At 40.4% G+C, this 15838-nt stretch overlaps 1 protein-coding gene across 5 annotated transcripts in view; it reads left to right on the top strand.

The window, feature by feature from the left end:
• The window catches only part of KCNAB1 (potassium channel, voltage gated subfamily A regulatory beta subunit 1), a 434134-nt gene that overhangs the window by 308017 nt on the left and 110279 nt on the right, over positions 1-15838 (top strand). For all 5 annotated transcript variants that reach the window (XM_011998050.1, XM_011998051.1, XM_011998048.1 and 2 more), the window contains exon 2: positions 7246-7289. In XM_011998050.1, the coding sequence (XP_011853440.1) occupies positions 7246-7289 (44 nt within the window). The remainder of the gene's footprint in view (positions 1-7245; positions 7290-15838) is intronic.

Genomic DNA, 15838 nt, shown 5'->3' with positions numbered 1-15838 from the left:
ATCACCCTCCTCCTCAGTCAGGCTCATTCCTCCGTCTCTGCTGCATTGCTGACTTTGCTTTCTAAAGAGAAAGTGAGATATTCACCCACAGCAAATGGAATAAGAAAGATAAAAGGCATATAACTCCTACCTCAGATTTTTTTTTGTTTTATTTTGCCTTTGAAAACTCATTGCAGTAAAAACTAATTACAGCTCTCATCACTAAGTGAATGCCAGAGAAGGCTTTCCCTTCATTTTGTGGAAAGAGCTTTTAAATAACATTACATAAAATACACAGGATTCCAGTTAATTTGTAGTTCAAAATATGTAAAAACCAAATCTGTGACCTAGTAATACATGCGCTTCTTTATTAATGTATTAACAAGTTCTAGGTGTGGGTCAAATACCACAATTTGCAAGTGGTAATGAGTGTAAATGGTGAGAGTAAATGATTTTTTGATGTCTCCAAAGAAACTTTGAAGTGATACAAAAATACCTGTAGTTTTTGATGGTGTCAAAGTCACAAGCAGTAACATGAGGACTTACAGGGTTTCTTGCCTATACTGAGAATGGAAGGATATGCTAACTTTCAGTTAAAACGTGGTGAAAAATAAAGATGTATTTTTCCTATTTAACTTTACGTATCCCCAAATCATACGCCCTCGAGAGAGACGTTCCAGATTCTTCTGATTTAAGACTTTTTGAGTTACTGATGTCTAGCTTTTCTGCTGCCTTAGATGCTTGAGACAGGAAAAGCAATGAGTAGCTCTTATTTAAGGGCTAAGTAGACATGAGTGGGCACTTCTCAAGCCCACCTCCACAGAACACTAAAGTTTGTATGGTTATATCCACACAACTTTATGTCACAGCTTCATTTTCCCTGCTCTGGTGATCATAGAAACAGTTCTAAACGCCTCAGACCTCTATCATTTCTCCAGAGTGCCACCTTCTTCCTTGCCTCTTTTATCTATCTTCGTCCTCTCATTCCCACTTTTTCTAATTCCCACTTTTTCTAGCAAAATAACTTACAATTCACATATAATAGATTCAGGCTATCTGTAATGTCTAAGCACAAATCCATCTAGGCTGGAAGATCATTAGGGCAACTGAGAGGATCATTAGGTCAGGGAAGTGGGTCTTGAAAATCACAGAGGCAGCCTCCTACCAGATTTTGTACCCATACCAGAACCAGATTCAGTGTTTAAAATAGAGCTTTTCCTAAGAAATAAGAAAGCAGAAAGCAACTAGCACTAATTGAACACTGAAATATGCTAGGACTGGTACTGCATTTATATTGTCTCACTTAACTGTCAACAAAAGTAGTGTGCTATGATTACCTCCACTTATGAATGAGGAAAGAGACTTTAAAAAGCCAAGCAACCTGCCCAAGGTCACACACATCTGGTGAACAGCATTTCTACACCTTTCCTCTCCTTGGCCCACTCAGCCCGGCTTCCCATCCATGACACAACTAAAATGGCTGCCACAGAGTCAACAGCAATCCCCACAAAGCTGAACATGAAGGGAATTTCTCCACCCCACTCACTGTGCTCTATCTCACCGCAGCCTTCAACACTGCTGCCCACTCACTCCCTGCAGAGACCATCCCCTGCTTTGGCTTCTCCACAGACACTTTCCTGGTCTCCCCCTACACCTTTGCTGCTCCTTCTCAGTTTTCTTTGCCGATGCAGCTTCCTCTCCATCACCCATAGTGCTGGAGCTCCTCAAGGCCCCATCCTGGGCCCTCTTCTCTAACAGAACATCGGTTCCCTAGGCAGCTGACCAAGCCCATGGTGCCTGTTACCCTGGATACTCAGAAAATCCCTCTCCCTACTCTGAGTTCTAGGCAATTAACCTTGGATGTCTCAAGGTTGTTCAGTTCCCACGAGATTGCCCAAAGAATCAAAACCCTTGTTTCCCCAATGTCCCCAGTGAACACTCTACTTCAGTGAAAAGCACCCGTCTTCACCCAGCTGGCCAAATCAGAAACGAGAATAGCCCATTATTCCTTCTTTTTTCACTCTCATATTCAATCAAAATACTAAGTCCTATAGATTTTACCTGCTGGGGATATCTGGAATCTTCCCCATCCTCCCTACTCCGCTAAATCCGATTTCAAGGTAGCACCATTTCTCATTAGGATTAACTAAGCAGCCTTCTAGCTTCCCTTCTTACCTCCCTTCAACCCATTTTCCCTGCTAATGTCTTCCATTACTCCATATTAAGGGTCAAAATCTGCAACATAATGTTTAAGGCACTGTTTGATCTGGCTCCTGCCACCCTATCAGACTCATGTAGAACCACTCAACCATTTGTTCTCCCCTTCTCTATTGCCTGGAACGTATTTCAGTTCTTCAATTACCCATGCTTCTTCCAGTCTCTGAGCCTTTGCACATGCTGTTCACTCTGTTTGAAATGCGGATCCCTCCTCTCTTCACTAAGTTTCTTCCTACTCTTCCTTTGGATCTCAGTTTAAATATTACTTCCCTAGAGAAGCTTTTCCTAACTACCCATATTAGGTCAGCTTTCTCAGGGTCCTAATTTTGTATTTAGGGCCTACTGTCCTTTTATTTAATATTATAATCAAATAATTAATCTATTTAATATCTGTCTGCCCTCCTATGACATAAGCTCCATAAGAGCAGCAACTATCTGCCACTCAGCCCAGGCTCACAGCCTAGTCTGAGGCCTGGTACGTAGGTAAAATTTGGTACATCTCCTTTGACCTAATTAATTAATTATAGGAAAGTCTCTTTTTTCCATACTTCTCTAGACTTTTCTAGAAAGATATAGATCATCAGGTGTTTTATATGACCAAAGAAAATGAATAAGGACCTAGTTGGAATTTACAATTGACAAATGACTTAAAATTTTAAATCAAAGAATCTGGAAGAATCCTATTCTACTTTGTTGCTATTTTTAAAAAGGTAAGAATAAAAGTTTCATTGTGCCACCTGTTAATGTCTGTCCTCAAAATGCCTGGCTAAATCATTTATATGCCTGGTGAGTCCCAAATGAGTCATTATTTACTTACCAACAATGATGAACAGAGCTCTCATAAGAAAATGTTACTACTATTTGTAGCCACCTTCATGGCTGTCAAAATGTATGTTACCTTGTAACTATCAAAACCAGCTGGCTGGCAAATGAACATGATTTCTGCTCATGTACATTATTAAATGTGCATTTCTTAAAAAAAAAAAAAAAAAACCAAAACCAAAAAACCCAAATCTCATATTTGATTAGTAACTTCCAGGTAAGGCAGAGTATGATTTAGAAGGATCAGAAAGATGTTCAAATAGAGTGAGACAGCAAATGATGTAATTCTCTGACCACATGAAAACCAGGTCAAACCCAGCTTGTTTCTGCCAGCCTGACACAGCTGCTGGAGCCCCTTGCATATGCTTTCCAGCTGTCCCTGTTACGTCAACCTTTAAATCGGGGATTTTGCCCCATGCATATGCTTCTTGCTTGGTCAAATGTAAGGCATATATTTTTGCAAGCTACTTTTCCCAGCCATTTAAAACTGTGAATAAGGTCTAAGATACATACAGCGAGAAACAAGCCATTTAAAACAAAAAAATTTGGGTTACTAATCTGCTTTAAGCCTCTTTGACTTGTAAAGAAACTGTGAGCATCAGAGTGGCCTGCAATACTGAGCCTAAGTGATGTTTGATTTCAGTTCTCACTACTCCAGTATTGCCTTAAAAGCAAAAAAAGCCCGGTGGATGCTCCATAAAATGAGGCTAGGAATTACATTCAATGCCTCTGCCATGGAACAAATTATTGTCCTGAAATAAGGTCAGCCATGTGTTCACTGAGTGGCGAGTCTGCCTTCAGAAAGAAAGGGGAATCACAACCTTTGAGGTCTCAAGAAGCTATATCCCTTCTCCAGATAACTCTTTACTGATGCTTTAGGATTTCCGAAATTTGACTGACAAAACTCAGTGTTCTGTGCCTCCACATTGATGTCATTTGTTTCTAATATTAGCAGCAGAGCAGTTCAGGTTCACCTGAGAAAAAGGAGCCTTTATTTTGAGTCGAACAGGAGCAGATACTAAAAATGAACATGGTGAGCCTTGTTTCTGGTATATCTGACACAGATAAAATAGTTAAACCTGTGCAGTGAAACAATTTTGAATCAAATGGAAAAATAATTCATTCTAATTGGCAATTTGATATGCTTACAGAATTTTTATGTAGCCTCACTTATGGGAACACTAAGGAATTAAGAAATAGAATAATATTATATAAAGTTGGTTTTTTACACAATGTCACATAAGATTATGAGGTATTTGTGAAAATTCTGCATGAGTGAGATGAAGGTTCCAGGGTATGTGTTATAGCCCAGCATGATTAGCAAACTTGGCCATTATTTGATGTTAAAGCCACACAAGCTACTGAACTCATGAGATCAAATGTGTCAAGTATTGGGTTTCTATTATACAGCAGATTTTAAGTGGCTTAGAGTAACTGGAGAATAACTACATCTTCACTTAGTACTGCACAAAGATGGATAGAGACAGGAGGATGCAGATGTGCCATTTGGAATAGCAGAAATCGTGTTGGGATTTCATGCTCTGAATTGGAGTTAGCTAGTTCCTCCTACCTTCTCCAGGTGCAAAGTGAGTGGCACCGTCCTGTGTTGGGAGTGTCTTCAGTGGTACACACCTCACAAAGAGACTTACATCTGGACAAAGTTAGGGCAATGAACATATAGACCCAGATGTATCTCATGCAGAGAAAATGCCTCTCACTTTAAAAGTGACCACCTGAATTTCGTAACTGTTCTCTCTAGAGGATGAGGGTATTTAGAAAAAGCATTAAAAGTATTAAAGAGTTACGGGAAACAAAAATAGCAAGTCTCAAAGTGGGTACCTATCACCGCTATAGCAGTATTAGTCTGTAATTGCATTTTTCTTACATTTAAAATCTTGTAAAGCTTTCTTTCCAGAAAGGCCATCCTGGGCGTTTAAATAGCAGTGGCAAGAAAATGGGCCATTAGTACTTGCTAGTTTGCAGTTTGTTTTTGCTGACAGTTCTCAAGTTTGGTCTTCAAAACCCATAACAGAGTGATCATTATCTTAAGTTGCTGCCATAAGGAAAATAGGACAAGTCTCCCCATTTTGGATGTGAAATGTTGCTAAGTACCCAGTGATACAACTTTGCCTTATTTGAGTTTGTTAGAAAAATCTCTGAACTATAGAGACTTAGCCTTAGAACTGTCTTGCTCTGTAGAGTTTTCTGCAAGTCACTTCTCCCTACTGAAAGACATTAAAAATACATGAAAACCCTTATCTAGATCCTTTTCTCCATGATACCCACAAAGTTATGCAAATATAAGCCCGAGGAAGCCACCACCTCACGTGTTCCCAAAGATCTCCATGGTAGGATGTATCTGATGTTACTGGAATTACATGTTTGTTTTTCTGTGTCCCTCACTGGATTCTAGGCTCCTTGAGGGTAGAGGACCATGCCTTGTTCTTCTCTGTATCTCCATGACTTTTTAAAAAAATTCTCCCTACAATATAGCATTTGCTCTAGATTCCAGCCCTTTAAAATCAGTAGACTTTTAGACTACCAAGAAAAGTCTTTTGTCTGTACATCTATTGATTTCTGAAAAACTACTAAATGAACAATTTCTTACATAAAGTGTTTTCACTGGAGCAATCCAATTATTTTTCTCCTATTTAGTTGTTCAAAATATTTTCCACGTGCCTCTTTATGCAACGGTTTTCTTCCAGCTGGACATGTCCAATTCATATGGGAAAATTTAGCACCATGTCTGTTGGAGGGTAGGAGTCAGAAAGCACCAGAAATCACTATGCCTTGCATTTGTTTACAGTGTAACACTTTAGCACACATTCTCACGCTCTGGCCCTGCAAACAGTGATGCTAGGAAAATGTCATAGACATCAACACTACATCTTCCGAATGAAGAAACTGAACCCCAGAAAGAAAAGGGAGCAGTTTCCACAAGGTCACTCAACTAGCTGTGGCAATGGGTCAAAAGCCCGAGTCTTTCAACTCCTTGCATTTTTATGCAGTTTTTATTATGTTGTGCAGTTGAATGTGTTGCTTAGTTGGCATTTTACAGAAAACATTAATAAGCAGTGGAAAAACTTGTGATGCCAAAATGAGAGTACTAATTGCTAAGTCTAAATAAACCAAAACTGATGACAAATCAAGGGAGAACTCGGAGTAGTTCAGCTGTGCCACCGATTTGGAAGTTTTATTTGTGTTGTTTCCTTTGGTGTGGGAGCAAGAAGGGAAAGTGTATTTTTATGAGAGCCTCTTATCGGAGAATAAGGGTGCACTTTTCTACAGCGTTACAGTTATTTCAGCTTCACCTGCTCACTTTGGACCCTTACACTAATGCTATGAGGCACCCTGTCTCTGAGAATTTGTTTTCTTCTCTAACAGCTGCTAGTCAGAAGACGGAAAAATGGGTTGAGTCTGGATTTCCACAAAGACTTATAGGCAAATGCATACTAGAGCTCCTAGTTCTATCCTTATTTAGAAAGCAAAAATATATTTCTTTTCCTTAAACTTTTGGGGATAAAGAACTATCTGATGTTCCCATGGTAATTTTACGTAATCTTGAGTTTAATATATATATATATACACACACACACACACACACATATATATATAGAGTTAAATATGTATATTATATTAAATATAGGATATAGTTAAAATAACCTAAAAGATAGTTTTGTATTTGTTATTTTAATAATTCACATCCATTAGAAGCAATATTCTGTTTTAGAAGTCAGTTTGTTAGTCAATAAGTCAAAAATATTTATTAAGGCTCACTGTGTGTCAGGCCATTCAACACAAATCAGAACTATCTAGACCAGGATGGTAACGGAGGAAGGAGTGAGAAGTGGTCAGTCGACAAATAATGAATGAATGGTTGGTGAATAAGGTAAAAAAGTTTACCCTCAAGAAACTCCCATTCTAGAAAGAGAGAGAAAGCCAATAAATGGGTAAACAAGTTAATAAAGAAGACAATATGGGACTGAGAAGCTGTGTTCTGTGAGGGACATTTTGTTCTGTGCTGCGCCTGAACAGATTTTGAGCTTCCTGGTGCCTGAGTGTCCCTGCAAGGGAGACTTGTCTCAAGACAATATGCCTGCATCTGTGGCTCTGTCTCTACCAGGACTCGTCAAGAATCATGCCAAAAGGGAGATACGATATTCACTTAAGCATGTACAGTTTCACCTGAGGAAATGATGACCAAGTGTTGCTTTGTTTTTATTATAGGAATCTTGGAAAATCAGGACTCAGAGTTTCTTGCTTGGGTCTTGGTAAGTACTGAGGGTGTGGTGTGGGGGTGGGCTGGAAGGTGGGAGACTGGGGAGGGCACCAGGGAATGATTGTGGTCCAGGCCAGGACCTGGTCTCAGGAGAGGAGGAGGCTTCCTGGCCAGTATTGCCCCACTTCTCCTTTTAGCCTTTCTCTTCCCATCATGACCCTCTCCCAGGGAGCCACCATGTTCATGGTTCCTTACAGGGGCCCATCGAGCATAAGGCAACCTAATGCTAAGGAACACCTCAGAGAAAGGGACTCATGTGTCACTCCCATTTAGCAAGTATGAAAGACTGCATGGCATGCATTTTATAGGTTCAGTTCACCACTCCCTCAATTCACCTGAATTTTTTCTATCTATCCTTGTTTTCCCTTTGCCTAATTTCCTCACTTTTCTATATTATTATGCATTTTATATACTTTTACAGTCTGCCTTAAATATGTGGGGGGGCAAGGTGAGATACACACAATCACACATACATTAATATGCATTAATAAATAAAAATTGTTACTCCTCCCAGTCAATATTTAAAGAGGGTTAAATAGAGATGGCAATTCTAACAGCATAAAGTCGTGGAATCTGACTGTGAAACCTGGGGAGGCTTGAGGCCTCCAGTTATCCCTTAGGCCCAGGAACAGGCAGCCTTGGCATTCTGGCCATTCAACACAAATCAGAGCTGTTCTGTGACCTAAGTCTAGACCAGAATGGTAACTGAGGAGGTAGTGAGGAGTGGTCAAATTGTGGCTATGTTTTTAAGGTAAAATCCGGAAGATTTTCTGTTGGGTTCTATGTGGAAGATGACAGAAAAGAGAAAAGTCAAAGATGACTCTAAGGATTTTTTGCCTGAGCAGCAGAAAGGATGAAGTACGAGTAAATGAGGTAGCAGAATGAGAGAAAAATTTAGGTAGATTAGGAGATTGATTTGGGACATACTAAGTTTGAGATATCGATTAGGCCTACAATAAAAATTGTCAAGTATGCAAATAGACATATGACTCGAGTTTAGAAAGGGGAGCTAGATATATTAACTTGGGAGTCATCAGCAAGTAGATGCTGTTTAAGCCTGGCTCCTGGATGACAGCACTACGGGTGTGCGTATAGACAGAATAGAAAACAGAGGCACATGGTCTAAGACCTAGGAAATCCAACATTAAGAAATTGAGAAACTGAGGAGGAGCCAAAGAAAGCTGAAAATAAAGCAAGCAGAGCAGCAGGAGACCAATTAGAAGAAAATGGAGTCCTGGAATCCAGATGAGCATTTCAAGGAAGATGGAGTGACTAATCCGTTAGGTGCTACTCATACATCAAACAAGATGAGGACCAAGAATTGGCCATTAATTTCAGCAACATGGAGGTCATTAATGACTTTTACAAGGTCTGTTTTGGTGGAATGGTAGAGTTTAAAGCATAATTGGAATGGTCTCTGGGAGAATGCAAAGAGACAAGCTGAAGGCTACTCTTTTGGATGATGATTGCTATAAAGAAAAGCAGATAAATGGAGTGGCACTGAGCTGACAAGGGGGATCAGAGAGGTAGCTTTTGCACATGGAAGACGACCACATGTTTATGACTTATGGGGAAATCTTTCTGAGAAGAAAATATGATGCAGAAGGAGAGAGAAGAATATCTGGAATGATTTTTTGAGGACACGAGACGCACACAAGAAGAGAGTGCATGAAAGAAGGCAGAGTACATGGGCTTTGAGGCTAGCAGGGCGATTGATTGGGTAGTGGAGGGGGAGGTATCTTGTCAAAGTTCTCTTCTATTGCTTCTATATTCTCAGTGGGAATCAGAAGCAAAGTCATCAGCTGTTAGTGACGATGAGAAGGAAGTGTTAGAAGTATGGAGAGAAGACATGCAGGAGAGAAGAAGAATGAATTGACCAGGGCTAGGCCACACAGTGACAAGACAGCATTATGGACCAACTTAAGATCAGTATGATTAAATTTGAAGTGAGACCATGTCTATAGTTATGTGTTTTTCTTCTAGCCATGTTCAACTGTGCAAGTTCAGGTGGGTTTTTGTTTTTTTAAATAAGATGATAAAAGGAGGGCAAAGATGCTGAGGACTTGTGTAGGGCAGTCATTTTAATGGTGGAGTTGGCATTTAAACTGAGTAGAAAGGAAAATGAGGACTAGAGTCAGGAAATGAGCCAGGAGCTAAAATGAGGGAGCTGAGGGACTGTGAAAACTAGATAGGATCAATAAAGTATACATCCCAGAGGGACCAAAGAATTGTTGAAGCAAAAACATTAGAGAGTGGTTGGAAGGATAGAAAGTGGTTGAAAAGGGAAACATTTGAAACTGGGATTATAGAGGGGTTCAGTTATTGTTAGTGACATAGTCTATGGTGTGTCCATTGGGAGAGAGTTGTGGAGGTTGTATAGAAGGCGAGATCAGTGAAGGAGAGAAGGTTAAGGAACTTGGAGGTGAAGGTACAGGGAAGATCATCTTTGGGGTCACTGAACTCACTGAAAAGTACAGCAAAACTAACATTGGAGAGTGACAGTGAGAAATGAGCTAAAATTTTCAAAGAACGAGAGGGAGTGACCAGGGTGGGTCAGTAACTACAACACGAGAGCCCTGAGGATGTGTGAGATTCAGAGCTGGCATGTGTGAGGGGGTATTTCAAAGACACGGAAAGCCACCAGTGTCTGAGTTTTTCTGATTTTTCCTAATAATCTGACTTGGGAGGTGAAGGCAGTAATTGTTCACCATAAGTCTAAGGTAATTTGACATTTGCTTAATTTATGGCTCTGATATTGTTACTATTTACTCATATTTGAAAGACCCTGGAGATTCATTACCAGGGACACTCTGACCTTAGTTTTTTTAAGAATATCTTTACAGTAAATAACTGTTCAGTATTCATTATTGAAAGGAATTACCTATTAATGTAAAGTAAGAAATACATGTAGTGCAAAGGCTTTGTTCACTTTTTTCCAGGTTTTTTTTTTTGTTGGAAATTGTTTTGTTCATTAGTTCCCCGGAAACTTCACTTGAAGGCCTTTAGGCCATTACCGGTTTCGGTTGCTTTTGCATTCTCGTTTTCCGGGGGCCGTTTTCCGTTTTTTTTTTTTTTTTTTTTTTTTTTAAAACTGTAGACTGTATATGAGCTGCAGGCATTTTAACGAACTTTGAAACAGACTTGATTCAGGAGCAGCAAATTCTGATTTGAGCTTCAAGTTTTTTGAAGAGCCTGAACACTTGTGATAAGACACTGCATGAAAAATAAGAGGAAACAAGGAAGTTCAAACTATGGACTTTGGTTGATAATGTTGTGGCACTGTAGGTTCATCAGAGGTAACAAATGTGCCACTCTGGTGAAGGCTGCTGATAATTCAAAACAGGTAACATTCAGGCTTCATTCAAAACAGGTAACAAAGCTTGACAACTTGAATAAGCACTCTTTGAGAACTTTTCTGAACTGCCTCTATAAGCCAGAGGAGACAAGAAATTCATAGAAAGAAATAATGCACCAGCCTTAGATAATTTGTCAGGCTCTGCAGACCCCAGCTGTCAAATCCAAATGGAGCTGGATTTACTGCTGTAGGCTTAGGATGTCAGTTCAGTCACTACCCATGTTCAACTGAGGCCTTAGAAATTAAGTAGTAAAACTGCCAGGAAATCAAAAAGCTATAGATGTCTTTTCTTGAAATACTCTAAAAGTCATAGTTAAAGCTAACAATTCTGACTTTCTTCTCTACCAGAGAAGGAGCAGCTGGAAGTTCCTTGCTCTGCTAATTTTCCTTTTGGTGAACTAAGAGCAAATGTGTAAATGGGAGTAGAAAGGTGAAGTAACTTGAGAGTGAACTGATGGTACATCCGAAAGAACACAGCTCTGCCAAGGAGAGAAATGGGAAAACATATTAATATTATGTGGTCAATCCCACCTGTGGGTTGCTGTGGCTGGCCTGCTCTGTAAGTATACTGCCCATTATTGTCAATACTTGAAGTCAAAAAACTCATGGGAAAGGAATAAACTCAGAGTGACCAAACTTACCTCGATCTGGTAGGAGGTGGAACTGTCTTACAAGAGAAAAATGGTAGAATTTACATTAATTCACTCATTCATTTATTCATTCTTAAGCAAACATTTATGAAGCCAGGCATTAGTTACAGGAGATATGAGGACAAGAGCATGGAGCCTGCCCTCAAATTTATCATAGTGCAGTGGGAGTTAGGCTTGCAAAAAAACAAACTGATAATGTATCTGACAGATGCCGTAATGGAGAGTACAGGGCAAGTGAAGCGCGAAGAAGGTCTCCTGGGGGATTTGGGATAGCTTGATGTGGGAACAGGGGTTATCACTTGGCTTGACATTTGAAGGGAGAAGTCAAGTGGAGAGGGAGAGCAAAAGGTTTAATACAGGAAGCAATGCAAGCAACGGTGACTCCAGAGGGAGACTACACCAAGGGGAGGTACTTGGGGAAACAGGTCACATTTATAGAATATTATGAGTACAATGTATTGGGGAACAGCAAGAAATGAGCCTGGAAAGAAAGCTAGGTCTGATTATAAGAACCCTTGTTTGCCTTGCTAAGCCATTTAGCTTTGTCCTCTATGTCTCTGGAATTCCTTCAAATCCAAAGGTCCCCAGATCTCAACAAACACTTTGGGGACAAGGAGGAGCAAAGGCTCCATCTCTCTCCACTGTCTTCCTTCCATCTGCCACAGCTTCCATCAAAGCACCTCCACTTTTTCTTCATATTATTATTTTTTTAAAAAAGTAGACTATGTTTGAACACAGTTTTAAGTTCACAACAAAACTGAGCAGAAAGCACAGGGAGATCCCATACACCCCTGTCCCTACACATGCATAACCTCCCTCATTATCAGCATCCTTCACCAGAGTGGCACATTTGTTACCTCTGATGAACCTACAGTGCCACAACCAAAGTCCATAGTTTACATTAGGGTTCACTATTGGTGTTGTACACTCTATGGGTTTTGACAAATGTATAATGACTTGTATCCGCCATTACAGTTATCATACAGACTAGTTTCACTGCTCTAAAAAATCCTCTGTCTTGCCAATTCATCCCTCCCTCTCCTCTAACTCCTGGAAATCACTATCTTTTTACTGTCTGCATAGTTTTGCCTTTTCCAGAATGTCATATAGTTGAATCATATAGTATGTAGCCCGTTCACATTGGCTTCTTTCACTTAGTAATATGCATTTAAGTTTCTTCTGTGTCTTTTCATAGTTTGATAGTTCATTTCTTTTTAGTGCTTCATATTAACTTTTGGAGAACAAAATTCATCCTATGCCAAAAACAGTTATCAAAACCTTGCTCAATCTTGCGATAAGCCATTGAAAACCTTGAGTCAGGAATAAGACATGATCAAAGGTATTAGAAGTAACATGAAGGCTATAATAGAGGAAACAGGGTTGAGGCTGGAGGCAGGAAAATTAATTAGGAGTTGATGATGAGGCAGTGGTATGAAAGATGTAGAGGAAGGAGGTGATTAAGAGAAAAGAATAAATAGGACTGGTGATCTCTGGATACAGAATAGGAGGTCTTCCTGAGTGGAGGAGGATGCCCAGATTCCTGGATTGGGCATGGAGGTGGATGAGCTGAAATCTCAGAGACAGAAGACACAGGAGGGAGCTGTGAGGGCAGACAGCACTGTTGGGGAGTGGTGACCAAGGAGCTTGTGACCTCCCAGCTTCAGACATCTAGAGAACAAGGGGAACTCTGTGGAGATCTCTAGGCTGGAAATGCAGACCCAGGAACTTCTAACAGTGGTGACCCTAGGATTGTCATTGAGATCACCTGGAAACACAGAGGACTGAGGTGTTTGGACAGGTTTAGGACATCTGGCTCATGGCGTCTGCCTGACTGTATGCTCCCTGAGAGCAGGGACTGCCTATTTTTCTACACTCCTATTGCACCTTGAGCAGATCACAGTATCTGGCTAGCAGCAGGTATTCAAAAATATTTTTGAGTGAATGACTAAATAGATGATCAGTTGCTAAGAAATGACAAAAGGTCCACTGAGTAATAGCAAGGATGCAGCTGAAGTCAAAAATCATGAATTGCTGAGGCCCAGCCCAATTATTTGACTTCCTCCAGTGGCATATCAATGAAGAGACAGAAGTGTGGGGTAGGGAGTGGAGATAGAGAGAGGCCCAGCATCAGGGATTGTCTTAAAAGGTGGTTGGAGACTGGGGAACCTACCATATACACAGGTGACATGGGGTCTAGGCTGGGTTTAGACCCAGAGCTGTTTCATCAGGGCTCTTGCTTCTACAGTTAGAAAGGGGCACCTACCCACACTGACTTGCTCCAAAAAGTCTCCCATTAGGAACAGTAGGCCAGTCTGATTCATTTTATGGGAGGTAACACACCACAATGTCCAGCTCACCTGTGTGTGCTTGAAAGGGGCTGACTTTACCTTGCAACATTCACTCTGGAATGGGCATGCTTCCTAGCAGGCAAGATGCCTGCAATGAAAAAAGGCACATCATGGTTAGTTTGATGTGTCAACTTGACTGAGCCATGGAATGTCCAGATATTTAGTCAAACTTTATTTTGGGTGCACCTATGAGGGTGTTTTGGAATGAGATTAACATTTGAACCTATAAACTGAGTAAAGCCGATTGCCCTCCCTAATGTGGGTAGCCCTTTCCCCATCAGTTGAAGGCCTGAATAAAACAAAAGTGCTTACCCTCCTGTGAATAAGAGGGAATTCCTGCCTGACCATTTCAAGCTGGGACATTGATCTTTTCTTGCCTTCAGACTCAAACTGAAACATCAGCCTTCTTGGATCTTGAAGCCTGCCATTTTTCAGAGTAGAGCTATACCATTAGCTCCTTGGAGTCTCTAACTTGCCAACTGCAGATCTTGGGATTTCTTGGCCGCCATAATCACATGAGCCCATTCCTTATAATACGTCTCTCTCTGTCTCTGTCTATACACACACACACACCCTCTTGGTTCTGTTTCTCTGGAGAACCCTGAGGAATGATTTTTGTTGATTTTTTTCAAAACATCATGCAAGTGTATGTGACCAACCAACCAGAGTCAAGTATTTGTAAGGATATAGGTAGGAAGATATGGAAGACCCAAATGAGGAGTAATGTGGTCACTTGCTAATTTTTCAGCTGGGCACATATTGAACATAATATAAAATACCATCATCCAAATGGAGCTTTCCTGGGCTGTTCGCAGGTCAAGAGGACAATTTATGCAGCCCTGCCAGATAGGGTTTGATCTGGATCTAAACAGCAAAGGAGAGAAAGAACACCCCCATGCCTTTGGGTCCCTGTTTCACACATCCTCAAGGCTTTAATTCCTAGGGAATGCAAACTGATTCCAAGGAGATGTTCTGTGTCCTTTTAGGCAGCTGCTTCATGCCATCCTTGAAGAAGTAAAGTCATAAAGTAAAATACTCCTTAACACCTTGGAGGACTTATACGAGTCTCTCAAAAGGTGTTTCTTCTCAACTCTGGCTGCACATTGGAATTACCTGTTTAATTTAAAATTCAGATAATCCCGTCTCAACCTAGATCTTTTGAATAAGGAGCTCCATGTGCATGTGTTTTTAAAATGCTGGCCTGACGGTTCTGAGGCAGTATCAGGGTTGGAATACATTGTCTTATCTGGATGGAAGAAGATAGAAAAATGTGTGAACTGATATCTAGTGTGCCCAGTGCCAGCAGCCATGATTCTTCTCTACGTAGTAGTAGCTGCCCCCAGATCTAGGCCTGGGAGCTGGCCTGAGGCATTTCCAACTGGACTGGAAAGCCTCCAAAGAGGAGAATCTGCCCTGCTTAGGGCTGGCCTCAGGGCAGGTGGGATGAGCTGGTATCCCTGCCATTCGACTCCTGCCATCTGGGTGCCAGTCTTGCCTTATGCCCCTCCCTAATCAAGAGAACTTTCTAGAGCAAAAGCAGTTAATCTTAAGAATAAACTGTGTGGGCTTCTTTTTAATGCATTCATATGTGCAGAATATAGTCCTGGCTCATCTCCCTTTGCCTTAGTGATGCTCTCACTGCACTAAATATTTTGACACTAGGAGAACACGACATTAAATATTTAACATGGATGGTATTATTTTTATGACACCCTTTGTGATTCCCATTCTTGTTGCTTAGGCTGATATAAACTAGCTAGCTCACCTATTATAACAACATAAGAGCAGCAATAATAAATATTTATGAAGTGCCTCTGAGGACACTTGAGAGGTGGTTTTAAAATGCAAGCTTTCCCTGAAAGAGTTTACCAATTTTTCTGCATAACACAAACAGAGTGAACTATCTTAACTCCAAAATACCCATAGAATTTAAATGGTGTATGAATATTAAACATACAAGAGTGCTTTAGGCATGTCACTCTTTCTGGAAAGTCTAACTTGAATAAATGTCATGATGCATACACATAAAAAATGAGCAGACCTTCATATTTTTCCAAAATCGTCTAAAAATATTTCTTCCTAGTTTCCTAATTTTATGGATAAAATCCCTCTTAAGAATTGCTGACAAGAGAAAGAAGGGGAAAGAAAAGAAAAGAAAAGAAAAGAAAAGAAAAGAAAAGAAAGAAAG

This window comes from Mandrillus leucophaeus, unplaced genomic scaffold, assembly GCF_000951045.1.
Source record: "Mandrillus leucophaeus isolate KB7577 unplaced genomic scaffold, Mleu.le_1.0 Scaffold554, whole genome shotgun sequence".
NCBI lineage: Eukaryota > Metazoa > Chordata > Mammalia > Primates > Cercopithecidae > Mandrillus > Mandrillus leucophaeus.
This window is presented reverse-complemented; position numbering and strand designations above follow the sequence as displayed.